The sequence below is a fragment of the Camponotus vicinus genome, unplaced genomic scaffold (genome assembly GCF_025532165.1).
Source record: "Camponotus vicinus isolate PSW18456_S1 unplaced genomic scaffold, iyCamVici1.0 SCAF_4, whole genome shotgun sequence".
Classification (NCBI taxonomy): domain Eukaryota; kingdom Metazoa; phylum Arthropoda; class Insecta; order Hymenoptera; family Formicidae; genus Camponotus; species Camponotus vicinus.
Window position 1 is genome coordinate 1701022 of NW_028141976.1, and position 19243 is coordinate 1720264.

General features: G+C 34.4%; 1 protein-coding gene across 2 annotated transcripts in view; it reads left to right on the forward strand.

Annotated features, from left to right (window-relative positions):
• The window catches only part of LOC145971209 (rho GTPase-activating protein 20), a 266316-nt gene that overhangs the window by 66384 nt on the left and 180689 nt on the right, over window positions 1–19243 (forward strand). For both annotated transcript variants that reach the window (XM_083098622.1, XM_083098621.1), the window contains exons 2-3: window positions 947–1136; window positions 1564–1748. In XM_083098622.1, coding sequence (XP_082954748.1) covers window positions 947–1136; window positions 1564–1748 — 375 coding nt within the window. The remainder of the gene's footprint in view (window positions 1–946; window positions 1137–1563; window positions 1749–19243) is intronic.

The window sequence follows — 19243 nt, forward strand, 5'->3', positions numbered from 1 at the left end:
TCCTCTTCACACACTTTACGCTATCCTTTTCCCACACGTAGCGCTATTCTTCTCACACCCGTCCCCCCCACCCGCGCGGACCCCCTCGTCCATCGCTCGCGCCGCGGATCCCCCCTACCCGCGCGGACCCCCTCGTCCATCGCTCGCGCCGCGGATCCCCCCTACCCGCGCGGACCCCCTCGTCCATCGCTCGCGCCGCGGATCCCCCCTACCCGCGCGGACCCCCTCGTCCATCGCTCGCGCCGCGGATCCCCCCTACCCGCGCGGACCCCCTCGTCCATCGCTCGCGCCGCGGATCCCCCCTACCCGCGCGGACCCCCTCATCCATCGCGTGACGTCATCATCCCCCGCGTGATGTCATCATCCCCCGCGTGACGTCATCATCTCCGCGTGACGTCATCATCCCCCGCGTGACGTCATCATCTCCGCGTGACATCATCATCCCCCGCACGTGACGTCATCATCCCCCGCGTGACGTCATCATCCCCCGCACGTGACGTCACCCCCCCCCCGCGTGACGTCATCATCCCCCGCACGTGACGTCACCCCCCCCCCGCGTGACGTCACCCCGCGTGACGTCACCCCCCCCGTGACGTCACCCCCCCCCCCCGCGGTTCCCCCTCGCCCCTCACCCCCCCTCGGAGCCCCTGCGTTAGAAACCTCATAGTCTTACTACTTATATAAACCTGTCAATGATGTCAACATTTTTAAAATATCTAACTGCACAAAGTTTAATTCATAATTATTAGAATATATTTTTAAAAATCATTTATGGAAAATGCTTATAACAACTTTTATACAACTTTTATACAACATAATCCAATACGAAAATTTTTATTTGTGAATTATGCATGATTCTTTGATTCTTATAAGCCGATTATTTGATTCGAAAGCGATTGATGGTGGTTCTTGTGCGATAATATAGTTTTTTTATTATCTGTTTTAGTTATCAGCCTCATCGCCCGGAGCTATTTCTTCCGTGGTCGCCCCGGTACTTTTGAAATATCGAGTATGCAGGCCTCGATTGCTGCTTGCAGGCTCGAGGGCCGAGGTTGATCCTGCAGCCGATGTAGCTCTTTTACACGGCGAAATTTTACTTATCGAGGATTTCGCCCGACAATACAATGTAATTGGAGGTAATTAATCTCTTTTTCTGTTTTTTTTTCATTTTTATAAAAATTTTATTTTTATTTTGAGGAATTATCTAGAATAAAACGAGAGAAATTAAATTTTATTAAATTACAAATCTAAGAAAAAAATTATTTTTTATATAATATAAAATTCATTTAGTTATAATCCTAAAAGAAAATGTATCATTTATAATGGAAAATTCATTCAATTATAATTTTTATAATTTCTTGAAGTTAAGAATCATAAAATTTTATTTTACATTTCTTATATAAAAAAAACATTGATTTATATACATATATATATATATATTTTTTTTTATATACAAATGTATGACAAAATTCTGTTTTTTAATGCAAAAAAAATTGTAATTAATTGTAAGCTTTGTGCTATTATTGAAACATGGAAATAAAATATGAAAATATTATTTGACAGATACAGATCGCAGGTACAGAGCCACAGAGAAGTTGTTACATGCGGAAGAAGAATATCATGAAATATTGTGCAGTGCCAAAGAATTGTATGCACGTCCGTTGGCACGAAGTTACCCCGAATTTCACGATGTTATCTTTCAACCCCTCGCAGATCTATCGCGGGTCAGTGCGGAACACTGCCAAAGGGTAAGTCAATAACATAATTATGCTAACAAAAATTGTGCGTCATAAATTCGATATATTGAATTTTATACGAAGTTATAACAGCTTTGATATGAAAATTAAATTATGATGATCAACTCACCACTTTTTATATTTTTATATTTTGACAAAGAATATTTTTCCAAATTATATAAAAAATAAATGAGGATGATTGTCTCTATGTTTTATATTATACGTTACTGCATTATTATCGACGGGTTCTCCAGACATGAACGAAAGCACGTTGAGCAGTTCAATGAAAGATGGCGACACGTGAACCGACTTTGCACACCTGTAATACGCCTGTTGACTCACACTTGTTGTTTCTATGTGAAACAATACATCTTGCTCTCTCTATCATAATTATAATAGCGCGAACTACTGTAGCTTTTTCAAGAAAAAAAAAGAGAGAAAGAGAGAATACGATAAATATTAAATGATCGAATGTTAACTCATAACTACCATAAATCTGAACAAATAACATAAATTGTCTTCTTTTTATGATTTACCTTTCTCTTTTTCCTTATTCGATTTTTTGATAAATTTTAATATTAAATACTTTTAAAAAGTAGTGAAATTTTTTTTAATTAAAGTTTTTTGATAAACATTTTCATAAAATTAAACGAGAATAGAAATACCAATAATAGTAAAATATTTATTCTCATATTTGAAATTAAATGTAAAATCATTTCAGTTCATTTTTATTCGTCTACTATTTGGAGAGTATCAATGTTTTAATATGGAAACCACAATCGAGAAAAGCGTATATACAGTAACGAGGAAAACAAGTACGATTACGCGTTAATGTATATATAATTATCCTATTTAAAATAAAAATATAATATAGAAATAAAGTATTATAATAAAATTGAAATTTATAAATTAGAAAAGATAATATATTTATATAAATTAGAAAAAATTAGAAAAGATAAAAGTATATAATTTAAAGTTATATAAAAATAATAAAGTATATCTACTTAAATTATATATCTTACATTTTTATTGTTTGATTATTTGGTTTAATCCATAATCCAAGTACGTATCAACAGTTGAAGCCGAAGAGTACATGAGTGAAAACATAAATTTAAATTCTATTTCTGCGACTTGAAGCAATATCGTATTATGGTGTGTAATCAACTTTTATGTTTATAAAGTGACTGATTATACACCAAATAAGAAATTGCTTCAAGTCGCAGAAACAGAATGTAAATTTATATTTTCACATACTCTTCGGCTTCAATCTGGGCTCTGATTGTGCTAGAGATTGTATTCGCTTATCAGCGATATATTATATTACTATACAGTTAATCGCCACTAAATAAGGACACACCAAATGTCTCCTTACCGGGACTCGATCCTAGGACCTTTCCTTTCAGCTGACAACGGGTCTGCCACCCCTATTAAGTTAGCCCCCCTCACCACCTCAAAATAAGTTCTAACCTAACTTAAAATTAGGTGCTAATTAGGTGCTAATTAGGTGCCAAAGTAAAAAATTAGGTGCTCATACCGTTTAGCAGAAAATTAAATTCACAATGGGTGGGGCTGACTTAACATTAAGTTGGCCCCCCCCCCATATAAAAAAATATATAAATAATAAAGTTATAAAAAAAAACAAATACGTAATAATTAGGTGCTAATTAGGTGCTCTCAGAAACTGTTAAGATATTTTTAAAATATATTTTTTTTATACCACTTTATTCTTGTACAGCAATAAACGCGATCGACATTCAAATCGAAAATTATGTAAAATGGTACGATCACCTAATTCGGCGTTTATATATCTTAACGTAATATTAAATAACGAATATTTTCATACCAATAACTTTCGAACACCTAATTTTTTAACAGGACTTTACTCTTGTACCGAGCATACCCGTGACCGACATTTAAGTACGAATATCTGTCAAATAGAGCGAGCACCTAATTCGGCGTTTAGATATTCTAACATAATATTAAAAAACGAATATTTTCATACCAATATCTTTCGAGCACCTAATTTTTTAACAGGACTTTACTCTTGGTCCGACCATACCCGTGACCGACATTTAAGTCCGAATATCTATTAAACCGAACGAGCACCTAATTCGGCGTTTAGATATCCTAACGTAATATTAATAAACAAATATTTAAGATATGTAAACGCCCAATTAGATGCTCATTCGGTTTGACAGATATTCGGACTTAAAAATCGGTCACGGGTATATTTGGTACAAGAGTAAAGGCCTGTTAAAAAATTAGGTGCTCGAAAGATATTGGTATGAAAATATTGGTTATTTAATATTATGTTAGGATATCTAAACGCCGAATTAGGTGCTCGTTCGGTTTGATAGATATTCGGACTTAAATGTCGATCACGGGTATGCTCGGTACAAGAGTAAAGTTCTTTTAAAAAATTAGGTGCTCGAAAGTTATTGGCATCAAAGTACTAGTTAATTAATATTATGTTAGGATATCTAAACGCCAAATTAGGTGCTCGTTCGGTTTGATAGATATTCGGACTTAAATGTCGGTCACGGCTATGGTTGGACCAAGAGTAAAGTCCTGTTAAAAAATTAGGTGCTCGAAAGTTATTGGTATGAAAATATTCGTTATTTAATATTACGTTAGGATATCTAAACGCCGAATTAGGTGCTCGTTCGGTTTGATAGATATTCGGACTTAAACATCGGTCGCGCCTACCGCCGTACAAGAGTAAAGTCCTTTTAAAAAATTAGGTGCTCGAAAGTTATTGGTATCAAAATACTCGTTAATTAATATTATGTTAAGATATCTAAACGCCGAATTAGGTGCTCGTTCGGTTTGATAGATATTCGGACTTAAATGCCGGTCACGGGTATGGTCGGACAAAGAGTAAAGTCCTGTTAAAAAATTAGGCTCGAAAGTTATTGGTATGAAAATATTGGTTATTTAATATTACGTTAAGATATATAAACGCCGAATTAGGTGCTCGTACCATTTTACACAATTTTCGATTTGAATGTCGATCGCATTTATCGCTGTACAAGAATAAAGTGGTATAAAAAAATATATTTTAAAAATATCTTAACAGTTTCTGAGAGCACCTAATTAGCACCTAATTATTACGTATTTGGTTTTTTATAACTTTATTATTTATATATTTTTTTAGACGGGGGGGCCAACTTAATATTAAGTCAGCCCCACCCATTGTGAATTTAATTTTCTGCTAAACGGTATGAGCACCTAATTTTTTACTTTGGCACCTAATTAGCACCTAATTTTAAGTTAGGTTAGAACTTATTTTGAGCTGGTGGGGGGGCTAACTTAATAGGGGTCACTCACCCACTGAATCAATTTCTTGTCCTATACCATATTGTATATCATATTGTATTCTCTTTGCTCGCTTACATATTATTAATTATAATTATACATTATCAAAGATTTTATTAAAATTTACATAAAATTAGCTAAATATTTTAATTTCAATTATAATAATTAATTATTTGATAAATCAATATAATTATATGTATATAATTTTTTTCTTTTTATATATGATTATTCTTCTTGCATAAAAATAATGATACATCGCAAATATTTCACTTATTTTTATGCAACATGTACCGAGATTAATATATAATCTTTTTTATATTGTTTAATAGAGATAATTTTGCATCCTTATATAATAGCGATTAACACTGTACTTTATTGCTTTTGTAATCGCATCCAGCACAATAACATTATAGTCTATAATTATAGATTACCTTTTCCATCTTTATTAAATAACTTATATTTTCTGGATATTCTTTCGTCTCATTCTCATTTTCATATATTTTCTTTCTTTTTGTCCCTTTGTTTCTTCTATTTCTTGTCTCTCTAATTTATTCGTTAATGTATACTTATTTATCAAATCTACGTTTTGCAATTTTAATTATTATAATTGTTTTATCTTGTCTGTTTTAAAAGATATAAAAAGTTATATATTAATCTCGATATATATTACATAAAAATAAGTAACATATCTGCGATATATTATTTAATTTTTTGCAAGAAGAGTAAATATATGTATAATAAGTAAACATAAAAAGAAATAAAAATGATAAAAAAGGAGACTTTCCTCTTCACTGCTCTGTGATGTGTATATATATATATATATTCTTTCAACTTTTATATTCATGTTCTAGATTTGTATAAAAGATATTTGGATACAATATATTAATTACAATATAATAATTATAATTGAAAGAGAGAGAGAGAGAGAGAGAGAGAGAGAGAGAGAGAGAGAGAATTATATAGAAGTGACGTTGTTTGATATATGATGAAACTATACACATACATTTATTTATATATGTGTGAATTTCTATATTGTGTATAAGAATACAAAGATGAGAATTTTATCGCTTTACGCAAGTGATTATTAATCTAACATAAGCATGTAACAAAATGTTTTAAATTTGAGAAGAAACGTTGAATTCATTAATCATAATTGTCAACAGTCATGCCATGTTATAATTAATCGGAAATATACACAGTTACTTAAATACTAATAATTGTTCTGTTCATGTTTGTTATATTGCATTATCAATAACGATGTAGATTAGATGTCAAGATTACTATAGTGATGAATAATAAATACATGTATAACAACGAAGTCCATTTATGTCATATATTTTATCATGATAAAATTTTTAATATTTTTTCTTTTGTGAATTTGAGTTGAAAATTAAGTAGATAATATCTGAAATCAGAATGTTATAGTTTAGGTCATAGCATTAAATGTGTGACATGAAATACAAAATATTGAAATTGCAGATAGTTATAATAGAATTACCATTACTAATCTAGGATTATTAAGCTTTATCTGATTTTTTTTTTTACAAAATAGAAAGATAGGGAAAATCATTTTTGCAACATAAAATAAAAACACATGTAAAACCCTGAAGATAATTATTGTAAAACAATATAAAAGTAAATATTACTTTTATTATGATTGATGATAATTGCATGAAATAAATTTACAATTGTTTGTTTATAGAATTTTTTATTTATATATTTTTTTATATCTGTTTCTTATAAGATTAAAATTATAACATTTATATAATTAGAAATTTCTCGTTCTGTTTTATACAAAAATTTTTGCTACTTTTTATTTTTTAGCATTTTAAGTTATTATTTATTTCGATCAGTACTAAAGTTAACAAATATTGCTCATACAATTAGTTTCACTTTCATTTTTGTTTAAAGAGAAAGGATTTCTGAAACGCGATTGCACGAGTTTTTCGAACATTGAATTAATTAGCATTAAATAGGTGCACGTAATAGGAATAATATATATATATATATATATATATATATATATATATATATATAAAATTTCAATAATATACTAATTAATTTAATTAATATTAATGTAATTATGTTAATCAAATAAATTTAATTAACAAATAAATAATTTCAATATGATCAAAGTATTTATTAACGTATATATATAATTGATTGTTATTTTTATAAAATCATTCAATTGCAATTAAATGTATAGATCTGAATCATATAATTTTTTAGGAAAAAATTCCAAATATTATAAAAATTCCACGTATGTTCGACTAATTATAAAATTTCCACGAAATTTTAAAACGACAAGTAATCAAGTAAATCGTAAAGTTATCAATTAGTATTTAATACGTTTTGCAAAGAAAACATTCGCCAGCGCCGTAGTAACGATAAAGCGATACCCTTGCTCTTACTCTCTCACTATCGAGTCGCATTCAGCAGCGGCAACGGCAGCAGAATCCAGCCACGTGTGGACATGTTTTCTTTAGGGCTGACAATAAAGAGAGGATGTCTGTCCTTCGGATGTAAACACAAAGCCGCGCGGGGGTGGGAAGGAAAGAGGACGAAGAGCCGGTTAACGAGTCAGGATGAGCGATGACGGTGGTTAGCACCCTCATAAATATTGACTTTTACAAGACGACGACGAGCGGCGGTACGGGCTTCGAATCGCGGCGACGTTACTACCTCTGAGGCTGCGCCTCGCAAGCAACAGCCTCGTAAAGTGAAAAATGTTCGCGGCGCGGAGATCGTTGCGCGGGATTCGCGAGGCGAAATAACCGAGGGTGGAAACGCCCACCTTCTTTATTCTGTGCACTCAACATCGCGCGATCATCAATAACAAAGTTGCCGTGCGGCAAAAACGTCGCAAAAATCGGGTTCTCGTACTCTCTCTCTGCCATTCTTTCTCTCTCTCTCTCTCTTTCTCCTCTCCTTCCCCCTATCATTGTCTCTCTCTGTCTCTCTCTCCCTTTCTCTCCTCGCGGTAAATCGTATTCATGTTCGGGGATCCTGTATCGAGAGAAAGGTTATTGCAGGCCGTTGGATATTAATTGTAGCGACTTATGATCTCTCTTACATTTATATTTTATTTTCGTTCCGACTGGCCGGACTGACGTTTTAAGCGGAGCGGCGACGGTAGACCTTGATCCGATGCGGTACGATTTACATTTTATTTTAATAAGCGCGCAAAATGGTTACTTTTATCAGCCATCGTTGACCATAATTCGCGAAGATGATAATTTTGAGAAAAAAAAAATCTGTCCAATGGAATAAATATTATACTTTATTCTCAACGTGATTGATCAATTTCCTTTCAGAAGAAGAAAGCTATATATTTTTCTAAGGGAAACCCGCACGACATTTTTTTCATGTAAAAAAAAATCATTATACTTCATATTAAATTAATTAAATTCAACATAAAGTTTTTTCTTAAATCAAAGCAAAGCAGTAACATTATCCAATCAGCGAACAATCATGAGACTTGTGTAATAAAGCTCGACTATAACTCGATTGAGCTTCGGAGAAAAATGCCAGTCCCGTACGGATGAAACTGGTTTATCTCTGGTCGAAGGAATTACAAGCCGTGCCTTGTATTTCGCGTGAAGATTTACCGCAGAGCGTTTACCGAATTTTAGCGCCATAAAGAAGGTAATGCGGGTTTCTCGGCGCGATACAAAAGCGCGCGTTGCGGCGTCGCGGACCGCAGGTTAATTAGTGAAAACGCTCGGGATCGTCCCGGAGGAGGAGAATATCATGACCGATCTTCCCCATCTTCGTCGTGTACACGTCGCATGTTTTTTCACGGCGCGCTCTTTTTATTCGACCCCGTGCACCTCCTCCTCCTCGCGTGGTCTACGTTGCTGCAATTTCACTTTGGAACCATCGAGCGGGCAATTAGAAGCAATCGCGCACCTGGAGATGTATATCTGTCTCTTTATCTCTTTCAATTTTCTCTTCTCTTCTCTTCTCTTCCTTCAGCCTTTTTTCTCCTGCACGAAAATAACAGAAGCGTCTCTGCTTTATTTATCTCTTCAGTGGTTTCAAGAAAATTCTTTGAGGAAAAAAATTGTTGGCGAGAGAACGGTGCTCCCATGTTGTGCGCTTCTCCAATTTTTCATGATATTATGATATCGAGGTAAACGTTCGATGAATTTTTCAAAATTGTTTCGTAAATTTTTTTGCGCTTACATTAGTGAAATAATCTTTCTACTTATTGAACATATTTCATTAAAAAGAGGATGCAAATTTTTGTAATAAAATTATATCGATAAAATTAATTTTTCTATAAATATAAAGAGAGATTACAAATTTCTTCAATAAACTAAGTTTTATTATTATAGTGTTAGGAAAGATTAATCTTCGTTAAAAAAAACTTCAAATAATTCTTCTCGACAAATAGAAGCAATATGCAAGACTTAAGAAATTTGATAACGATCTTCCGAAGAGACTCTCAACAAAAGTGGTCTAAAGTTTCGTTAGCTCTCCGTTGAAGAAACTTCAACGGGTTTTTTTCGTATTCGGCATCCCTATTATTTTGATTGGCGAGTTCAGAATTTTGAAGGAAGAGAAAGGGGAGGAAAGAATCAACATGGTACTCCTCGCTTCGTGTTGTCGCTGGTTGCATCGCCATCGTAAATTACGTTCTTGCGACGACGATAGTCGTGGTCGGCCGCGATGATGCAACGGAGAAAAGTACGCGGCGGCTTCTATGCGATGCACCTGCGATGCATTGCTGCATTTGCGCGAGAATGCGACGCGAGGAAGACCAACGCCCTTCTGTGTCGCCCGTGTATTTTTGTCAGCGCGCGGCGATTACCTTATTTACCGCGGCGACGATAATTAATTCGCCTGGGAATCGTAATTTCAGCAGATTATGTGGTTGGGTGGAGATTAATTGCCTCGATTGCCGTCGCGCCGCGATGCGCGTTCCACGTTTCGCACGTTCTATCTGCTCACATCGCATATCCGAACATATAAGTAGGTAAAATTCAGTCTGAGTTAGTACCACGTCAATACTACTATTACAATTTACGTATTAACCCTTTGAACTCTAAAATCGATATCTCGATAAGAAGGAGGGGTGCTTAATAAGCTTGTTTTTAAACAATTTGATATTTCTTATGATGTTGGTAAATAAAAATGTTAAATATAGCTAGTTTTAGAATAAAAATTAAATATTTAGATATTTTAGAAAATTAAATATTTTAGAATAAAAAATCAAATATATTTTTTTCAAGTTACACATTGATTTTCTTCCTCGGAATGGGATGATATTAAATTAACAATCTTCTCTTTCTTAATAATTTTTTAGGAAGGGAGAAGAAAAATTTTAAAAATGTTTTAAAATGGCGATTAAAATGAGGAATGAACTTATTATTTGATGAGGCAAATTGTTTGAGAATCTAACGAATGGTCCATGCCTCGCGTGGAAAACTGGTGAAATCGAACGTAAAAGTTCACGAAAATAAGCAAGCCGAAAAATTTGCACGCATCATCGTCGCGTCAGTCGCGTCGGGTCGGGCCGATTGAAGGTGGACGAGCATCGCACCTGTAGGGCAATGCCTTCTCGTCGGTGTCGAGACGCCCGAGAATGTGAAAGCTGCACCTGAAACCGGCGGGTTTTGCGCCGAGCGCGATGACGCGTTTTACCCGGATCGCTCTTCTTACGACCCGTTGTCAGAAGATTGCGGTGAGAGCCGACCGACAGATTCGCGTGTTTCGGGAATCGTACACGTAGCAAAAGGGCGAATCGCCAATGTTCCAATCGCTGATCGATCTCATCGAGCCTTGATTTGTCTCTCCATTTCATTTATGGTAGGGAATCAACTCACTTTTCTCTTTGGAGCACTAATGAATTAGCGGTATCTAAAACGCTCATTCCTCGTCAATGCCACATTAAATGATCCAATTTCTTCTGATTCAATCACGGTTACATCTTTCAATCAAAACACATCGCAAGTATCTGTTGAAGATCATCAAATCTTCATTGATCAATTTAAGCATTTATTTCATCATTGACCGTGCATATGTTTGCGCCAATATAAATTTAAAAATCGTTGGAGTAAACATCTTATTGTTTTCTCAGGCTCTGTCATTTTCTCATAATTTGAGTACTTTAATTCACGAAATTATGATGGGAGATTCTAAAAGCAAAAAGTATCATATCCAATCAAATGGACATTTGTGAGAAGTGATATTTAATGGTAGTGTTTATATCTCGCAAAATTATAAAGTACGTACAAATAATGATCGAGTTGAAATACGCGCAATATTTATTTTCGATTTTGAGAAATCAAGTAGATTATGAGTTATAAACAGGTGCAATTTTATTCGCATTAGAGTGACATTTATTGCAACCGGTTCCGTTTTTTTTGCACGTTTTCCGTTTGTAAAAAAAAAGAGAAGGTGAAGTGGAAAGTGGAGCAACTATGGCGACGCGAGAGGAAAAAAAGGGTCGGACATGCTTTAAGAAAGTGGATGATCGTCGTTGGCGTTCATCGGGAAAGTGAACAGGAATACCGGATTGTTGGGAATGGTTTCGATTTCATCGTCAAGGGTCTCATATAGCTGGAAGAGAACAAATGGACAGATATTTCGTGGAATTAAATTTCTATTTGGTTTAAAAGAACAGACTCGACAACAAATCTCTTTAACTTTGAACACAATTTTTAAAAATACATTGTTTTATATTTTTGAACGTTTAAGAAATTATATTTACATATCTCTACTTTTCCCGACTTTATCATGATTATTTCTTGTTTTGTGAACACATTGTATCAAAAATACTTTATCAAAAAATATAGATTTAAATTAACTTATATGTTAATGGATATTAAATATAACAGATATTCTCTGTCGATTCTCGTTTATTAGTCTCACCGTTATTTTTGTCATGTCTCGAGGTTAATGATATAATCGCTGATAATTAACGTAGATTGGAAAAGACACGTCCGATGAAACTGTCATCTTCTTACCGCCAATGACACGCATTGACTGAGCGAGACAGATAGCAAAGATATTGTCAAGTTGTAGTTTACAGTTCAGAAATTATGAACGCTTAATATGAATCTACAATGATCTTCTTACTATTAATTTCTCAATTTTTTAAAATGTAAATTAAATTTTTTTAATTTCTCAATTTTTTAAATGAGTCAAACATGTAAGATCATCCGATCATGTGCGAAGATATATATCATGTCAGTCGCCAATCAAAGAAGATAGAAAATTTAATAACGTAGCCTTTTACTTTCGCTCAGTTTGTTGGTCTTTGAACCGACAAAGAAATTCCATCACTAGATTATACGTATCATGATATGAACCTGCATAGCTTTTAGTGCGGAAATATAAGGAAACGAGAGGCGGGAGGAGGGAATTTTAAGCGGAGAAAGAAAAAAACCGGATAAGAAATATAAAAAAAATTTGTCGCTCCAGTAGAGGGGTTAATCGCATCTTGGAACCGCGCCTTTTAGCGACGACATTTATTTTTAACGTGCCTTCACCACCGAGGACGAAGTTGGAGAGCTAACGGAGAATACGCGACGACAGTATCGAAAAAATGATAAATGTCCTTTATTTGACGACTTGTCCATGTCCGATTGCTAATGGGGCTATTCTTATCATTTTTGCCGAGTCGCTAAAATTTCTTTTTAATTCTTTATAGGACAAAACCTTGGGAAGGATGAAAAATGAATTATTTTATATTTTTCGTTCCTTCTTCTTAGAAACTGTTAGGGCTCGAAAAAAAAAGGAGTAAGAAATTATTTTTTCCACAAACTCTCTTACAAAAAGTTAAGGTGTATTTAATCAACTGTCAGATGCAATTTTTAGGAGTCGCATAAAAGAGTAAATTTTTGAATATTATATTGCTAACAAAATTCCAATTATTATTCCAATAATTGTTCCAATAATTATTTCATTAAAATTTTAATATCTCGAAAGAGAATTACTCGAAAAATTCCCGAAATTACAACAAGCGTTTCGTTGCTCTCTAACATCCTAGGATCGCAAAGCGAATGCAATTTGCGGATTGAATCGCGTTGCGTGAGGTATAAAGAACCGCGACGACGATATTCTGCAGCGAGTTAGGTACAGTTAGTCCAATATACGTAGACTTGGTCTTTCACAACATCGCACGTTCCGTTCGGTGAACGAAAGCTGCTTTCGTGAAGCTCGCTTACGCTCGAACAAGACCACCAAAGAATAAGAATTTTCATGAGAGGCACGCCGCGCTACGTAATGGCCCTACGTGGCAGTCGAATAATTCATAAAACGAGAGATTACTTTGCCACGTGCGACTAATCGTCTGGACACATGATGCAACTGTAGGCATAATCTTGATTTCTTCACTCATCTGTAAGAACATTATAGGAGGAGTAGGATCTCTCTGACTCTTTCCCGAATTTTTGGAAATTCCTTTCTCCAAAGAAAAGAAAAAAAGATGTTTATTTGTAGAATTAATTTTTTTATATTCTTATTCTCTCTCTTTTGCGTTTATTTTTTTAATGTCAGTTTTGTTAATGATACGGTTTAAAAATATCTCTCATTTATCTAATAATCTAAATTTAGACTGAGAATTTTTGCTCATCTATTTTTTGCGCTCGGGGCCCTACATTAGCGAAATTTAACTGACGAATGCTGATCGACCAGACAGAATATGTCTGGTCGATTCTAGGCGCATTAATCAAATCCGCGACCTCTCTCGACAAACGCCCTAGGAAATTGCGATCAAACGTTCTCACCGGCGCGGCGCGCTTTAATCCGAGACAGGAGAAAGTGCGTTTCGTGGTATACAGACGCTCACGTATTTCGTGTGTGTGAGAGGAAGAAGGAGGTGGAAGCCTCTCCTCTCTTCTTTCGATCTGAATAAAGTCGACAACCTCACTAACGATTACTCTCATGACATATAGTTTCGCAGCGTCCCACGATAAGCCCACCACTGCTCTTCCCCGGACGTGACACTCTGGCATTCTTTCTACATGTCTAGAGAATAGATTTTTTTCAACCCGAAAAAGATTTATGGTCGCTTTATACGATACAATACAACTCCATTATGCAAAAATTCGTATATCGGAATCGGAATAAATTCGAGATAAAATTCTATTAAATGATGTAGCAAAAAATATATTATTGCTTAAATCTATAAATCTTTACTTTCTCGGAAATTTCTCTACATCGATGTTTGCATATATTATTAATGTATCGTTATTAATAGATTATTAATGTATCGTCATAAATCATCGAAAGTTTTGTATGTAGATCTATTTTTGTAGCATGTAGCATTTTATGAATCCTTTTCGTTTCTAGGCATTTTGCTACACACGGAGATTTTTCAAGATATGCGAGTTCGATAAAAAACTCACGCAGCCACTACAAAGTAGCTCAGTGCGTTTAATAATCGCCGACAATATGGATGGCATCGGTTGCACACGCCCATGTTTCCATTGTATGTGCTCGAACATTGCGCTCGCGATAATCCTTTGCGGAATTCGCACTCACATTGGCGGCGGAACGATGTTTCTAAGGGCGAATAGAGGGATGGATTTCGCGACATATAGTTTTCAATATTCCACTTGTTACTCTTACAATATATAGGGTGTTTCTTAAAAAGCGAAAAATTTTAGGAGATGATAAAGATTAGGTTTTTAGATTTTTATTATAATTTTGTTTTTGTTCCAATTTCTCCAACATTTACTCTAATTTTATTTTTATTTTAAAATTTAACTTCTCGTAATTCGAAACCTATGCTATTTAGCATCATGCTGTGCACGATAACGTATTTTATTTTTTTTCTTGAAAACTACTGATTTTATGAAAAAAATAAAACAAGTAAAAAAGTTTCTAAATAAATCAAACCTTTTAATGCATATTTTTAGATGATCATGTTCCGGCCCATTAAAAAGTTTTAATAAAAAATTGAATAGGGGTTGCTAGTTTCATCCCCTTATAACAATACGGGAGGCTGAAAAAAATATTAATAAATAACCTTTTTACTAGTAGAAAATATCCAGCTAATTTCATTTCTTTAACTTGTTCTAAATTTGAGAAAAAGATAAAAATTTTACCCTCATTTTTGGAGGAGTGTAACTCCACAGGGAGAGATGTAGGAGTATATGTTTATATGAAAAATAAACATATTAATTTTCGACAAAGAATCATCTCCTAAAATTTTTCACACTTATTAAAAAACACCCTGTATAACACTTATAAGTTTATACATATAAATTATTTTTGAAAGTAACTTTTGAGGAAGAAAGAAAAGAATCTGGAAAGAAAATTTATATAAAATAAATTAGATTAGATTAGATTATTTATTTATCACATTATTTTATGAGGCTACAAAATTTGAATAATTGCAAAGAAAATTTGAAAAAATAACATGAAGGATGTAGAGAAAATACACGCTTCGATTCACTTTTGTTACCTATTTTATGATTGCAATTTATTCGAGTAGTTTCGCTTCTCGCAGCGAATTCAAGAAGTGCTGCATGCATTCTTCATCTACATGATTTCCGCCGCCCATGTCATGTTGCATTCCGGGTACATACGTCACGCGTGCATCATCGTTCGCGTTTTCTCTCGCTGCTTTCCGCATCGCGGCTCGCTCTTCCTGACAGACTTCGTTGGGTGGAGAAGGGCGACTCTTCGATCGAAAGATCGAGCGAGGCGGCCTTACAACATTATTAAAGCGCAAGTAAAAGCGGTCGATCGGTTGCGCGGAAAGGGACGGGCGACACGACGGATGGTCGGAAAGAGAAAGAGACGGTTTTCTTTTTTTCTTATACGAGATACGCGAATCTACTTTCTCCGGTATGACGAACGGCATCCAAGATCAGCGTTATCGCTCAGAGTTGTCGTTTAATTCGGCAGTGGAGCGGTTCAAGGAGGCGCACATCCGGCCGCACGTGGGTGCCGCAGTCTGGGTCATGAATCGAGAGAATTGACGGCCACGTGCGATGAGAAATGCGGTCTCGAGTGCGTTTGTCTTTCACGACACGAATAAATAATACCGAGTCATCGCAATGATTTTCTAATAATAAAAGAGAAAGATTATAGAATCATTAACAAATGCTATACATTTTTTTTGCAAACGACAGTCGTGGAAAAATTATTATTAGTATTCTGATATTTTTTTTGTTCTACATGTTTTAGTAAATTCTTAATTATATTTATATGTATACTAAATGATAAACTTGATGCCGTGAAATTAATTAAATTAATTAAATGAAATTAATTAAATTGATGTTATGTCGCATGATCAATGACCACAGTTGATTGGAAACTTAAATATTAATTCATGTTATGTGTATGTGTGTGGGAGGAAGAGGACGACCAGCAACTTATTTTAGTCTATTTAATTAGAGACGGTAAAAATGATCGAAAATTTGATAAAAATGATTGAAAATTTAATTAATTAATTAATTATTCTTTGTCATCATATCGTAAAAAACGTTCGAAAAATAGTTGTTTAGCTTTTCATAACGATATATGTGATAATTGATTAATTTACTCTGGTGATATCGGAGTGAAAAACACGATTAACATAAATGAAACGCGAAGAGACATTTAGTCGCATATCGATAACTGATAAATCGATGTACTGCAGGTGCGTCGCTCGATCTCATTTATCGAATGTCAATCTCGCGAAAAAAGAAGAGAAGGAGTAGAAAAAAAAAACGAATGTGGTGACCATCCGACAATTATAAAATAATAATGAGATAAACGCCTACGCGCATAGAGTAGACACCTAATAACGCGCAGAGTGTTCGACCTGCTTTTTTTGGGCACGCCCTTCGCGTTCGTCGTCGTCGTCGTCGCCATCGTTGTCCTAGAAGGGCGGCAGGGCCGAAGGGACGAGTATGCGCGTGCGATGTATAATTAAAACCGCCTCCGAGGAATGCATCTCGCGTATTCGCGCGACCGGAGTGAGGCAGCACGAGCGAAAAATTGGCCGCGATGTCCGTTGTAATATCCATGCCGCCCGAGATTATCGATAATCGAACGTCCATCAAGGGATAGGTGAGAGCTCGCGAGACGTTGCGACTATATCCTCTTTGCTCATCGTACAGGGTGTCCCATATTTTATTTCTTCTTATTTTAAAGCGAAGTACTTTGATTTTTTGACAAAGTCAAGTCGCATCACATGGACACATATACGCATTGTTTAACTCGTCGTTTATATTTTGCGAGATGTCGGCTACAGAAAAATCAACTTTCGTATCTGTTTGACATTGTTGCAAGTTGTGGATTATTATAATTTCATACGTGTCTCGCGGTCAAATTAATCGCAAGCGAAATTGCACATGCTTACCGAGCAAGTTTTTCATTAGTAGTTTAATTTATGTATACAGGGTGTTTCTTAATAAGTGCGAAAAATTTTAGGAGATGATTCTTTGTCGAAAATTAAGGGGGGTTTTTCATATAAACGTACACTCCTACATCCTTCCCTGTAGAGTTACACTCCTTCAAAAATAGGAGTAAAAATTAGGTTTTTATTTTTTTCTCAAATTTGGAACAAGTTAGTAAAGAAATGAAATTAGGTGGATATTTTCTACTAGTAAAAAGGTTATTTATTAATATTTTTTTCAGCCTCCCGTATTGTTATAAGGGGATGAAACTAGCAACCCCTATTCAATTTTTTATTAGAACTTTTTAATGGGTCGGAATATGATCATCTAAGAATATGCATTAGAAAGTTTGATTTATTTAGAAACTTTTTTATTTCTTTTATTTTTTTCATAAAATCAGTAGTTTTCAAGAAAAAAAATAAAATACGTTATGGTGCACAGTACGATGCTAAATAGCATAGATTTCGAATTACGAAAAGTTAAATTTTAAAATAAAAATAAAATTAGAGTAAATGTTGGGAAAATTGGAACGAAAACAAAATTATAATAAAAACCTAAAAACCAAAAAAATAAAAACCTAATCTTTACCCTCATTTTTAGAGGAGTATAACTCCACAGGGAGGGATGTAGGAGTATATGTTTATATGAAAAACCCCTCTTAATTTTCGACAAAGAATCATCTCCTAAAATTTTACTTATTAAAAAACACCCTATATAATCAAATATATTTCTGTCTCTAATTAATTATATATTAATATCATTTAATTAATATTGTGTGTGTAAATTACATACGTACGTACGTATGTGTATATATATATATATATATATATGTATATTTAATTATCGATTAATTCAATTTACGTCTAATCAATATTTTATGCTCCGATAGTGTTTCTCGTTTATATTTTGTATTTAATGTAATTTCGAATAATTGCAATTGTGCATATAACAACCTTATCTAATTATTTTTCTATTTTATATATTTTTGTGATTACGACGAGAGCGAAAGATGCGGTGCACGATGATTTCTGAACGTGCACGCATACATAATTCATGGCTGCCGGGGACTGATACTTCCTCTACTCTCGACAGCCTCGAAAACGAATAGGTCACCCTGTATTCATCCTCGTCGTCGGCACGTATAATGCGATGCATAAATGCATGGAGGCACATAGTGCGTGTGCGCTTAACATAGATACGTATCTGACAATAAGAAACGCACCGACACGCAGACGCATCGTATCATGACGACGTGACGATACAACGTACGTATCATTGCTCCTACACATGCATCGGCTTTTTCACGCCGGGTATCATCTCTTTTTTCCTTGGATCAAGTTGAATGACTTATCGATACATAATATTCGCGTGATACTCACATTCGAGATGGCACGATAAGAATTCGTTGCATAGAATGTGACGTCTCTCGCTGCAGAAAACTTTGCTATGATAAGCATTTTAATTAGGTTCCATGTTAAAGGTTTCCTACAAGAGCATCGCTCAGGCAATTTAATATATAATTACTATTTTCTTTTATATTTCAGGCAATTATAAGGTTTTTTTAAATTAATATATAATGAGGTAGTATAAAACTATTATTCAGATTGAGGAAAAAACGTATATATTTACATAAATATGTATAAAAATTGTTTAGACAGATAATGATTGATATATATATATGTGATCATGAAATTATCAATTATTAACTAGATAAAGAACTAGATTAAAAATTACTGAAGAATTTTAATGTTTTAAAATTATACGGAAAAACAAATCTCTTCTGAAACAAAAAAAAAGTTCAAATTTTCTCTCCTAAATTACTTTATCCAATGTGTTTTATCGTTTGTTGTA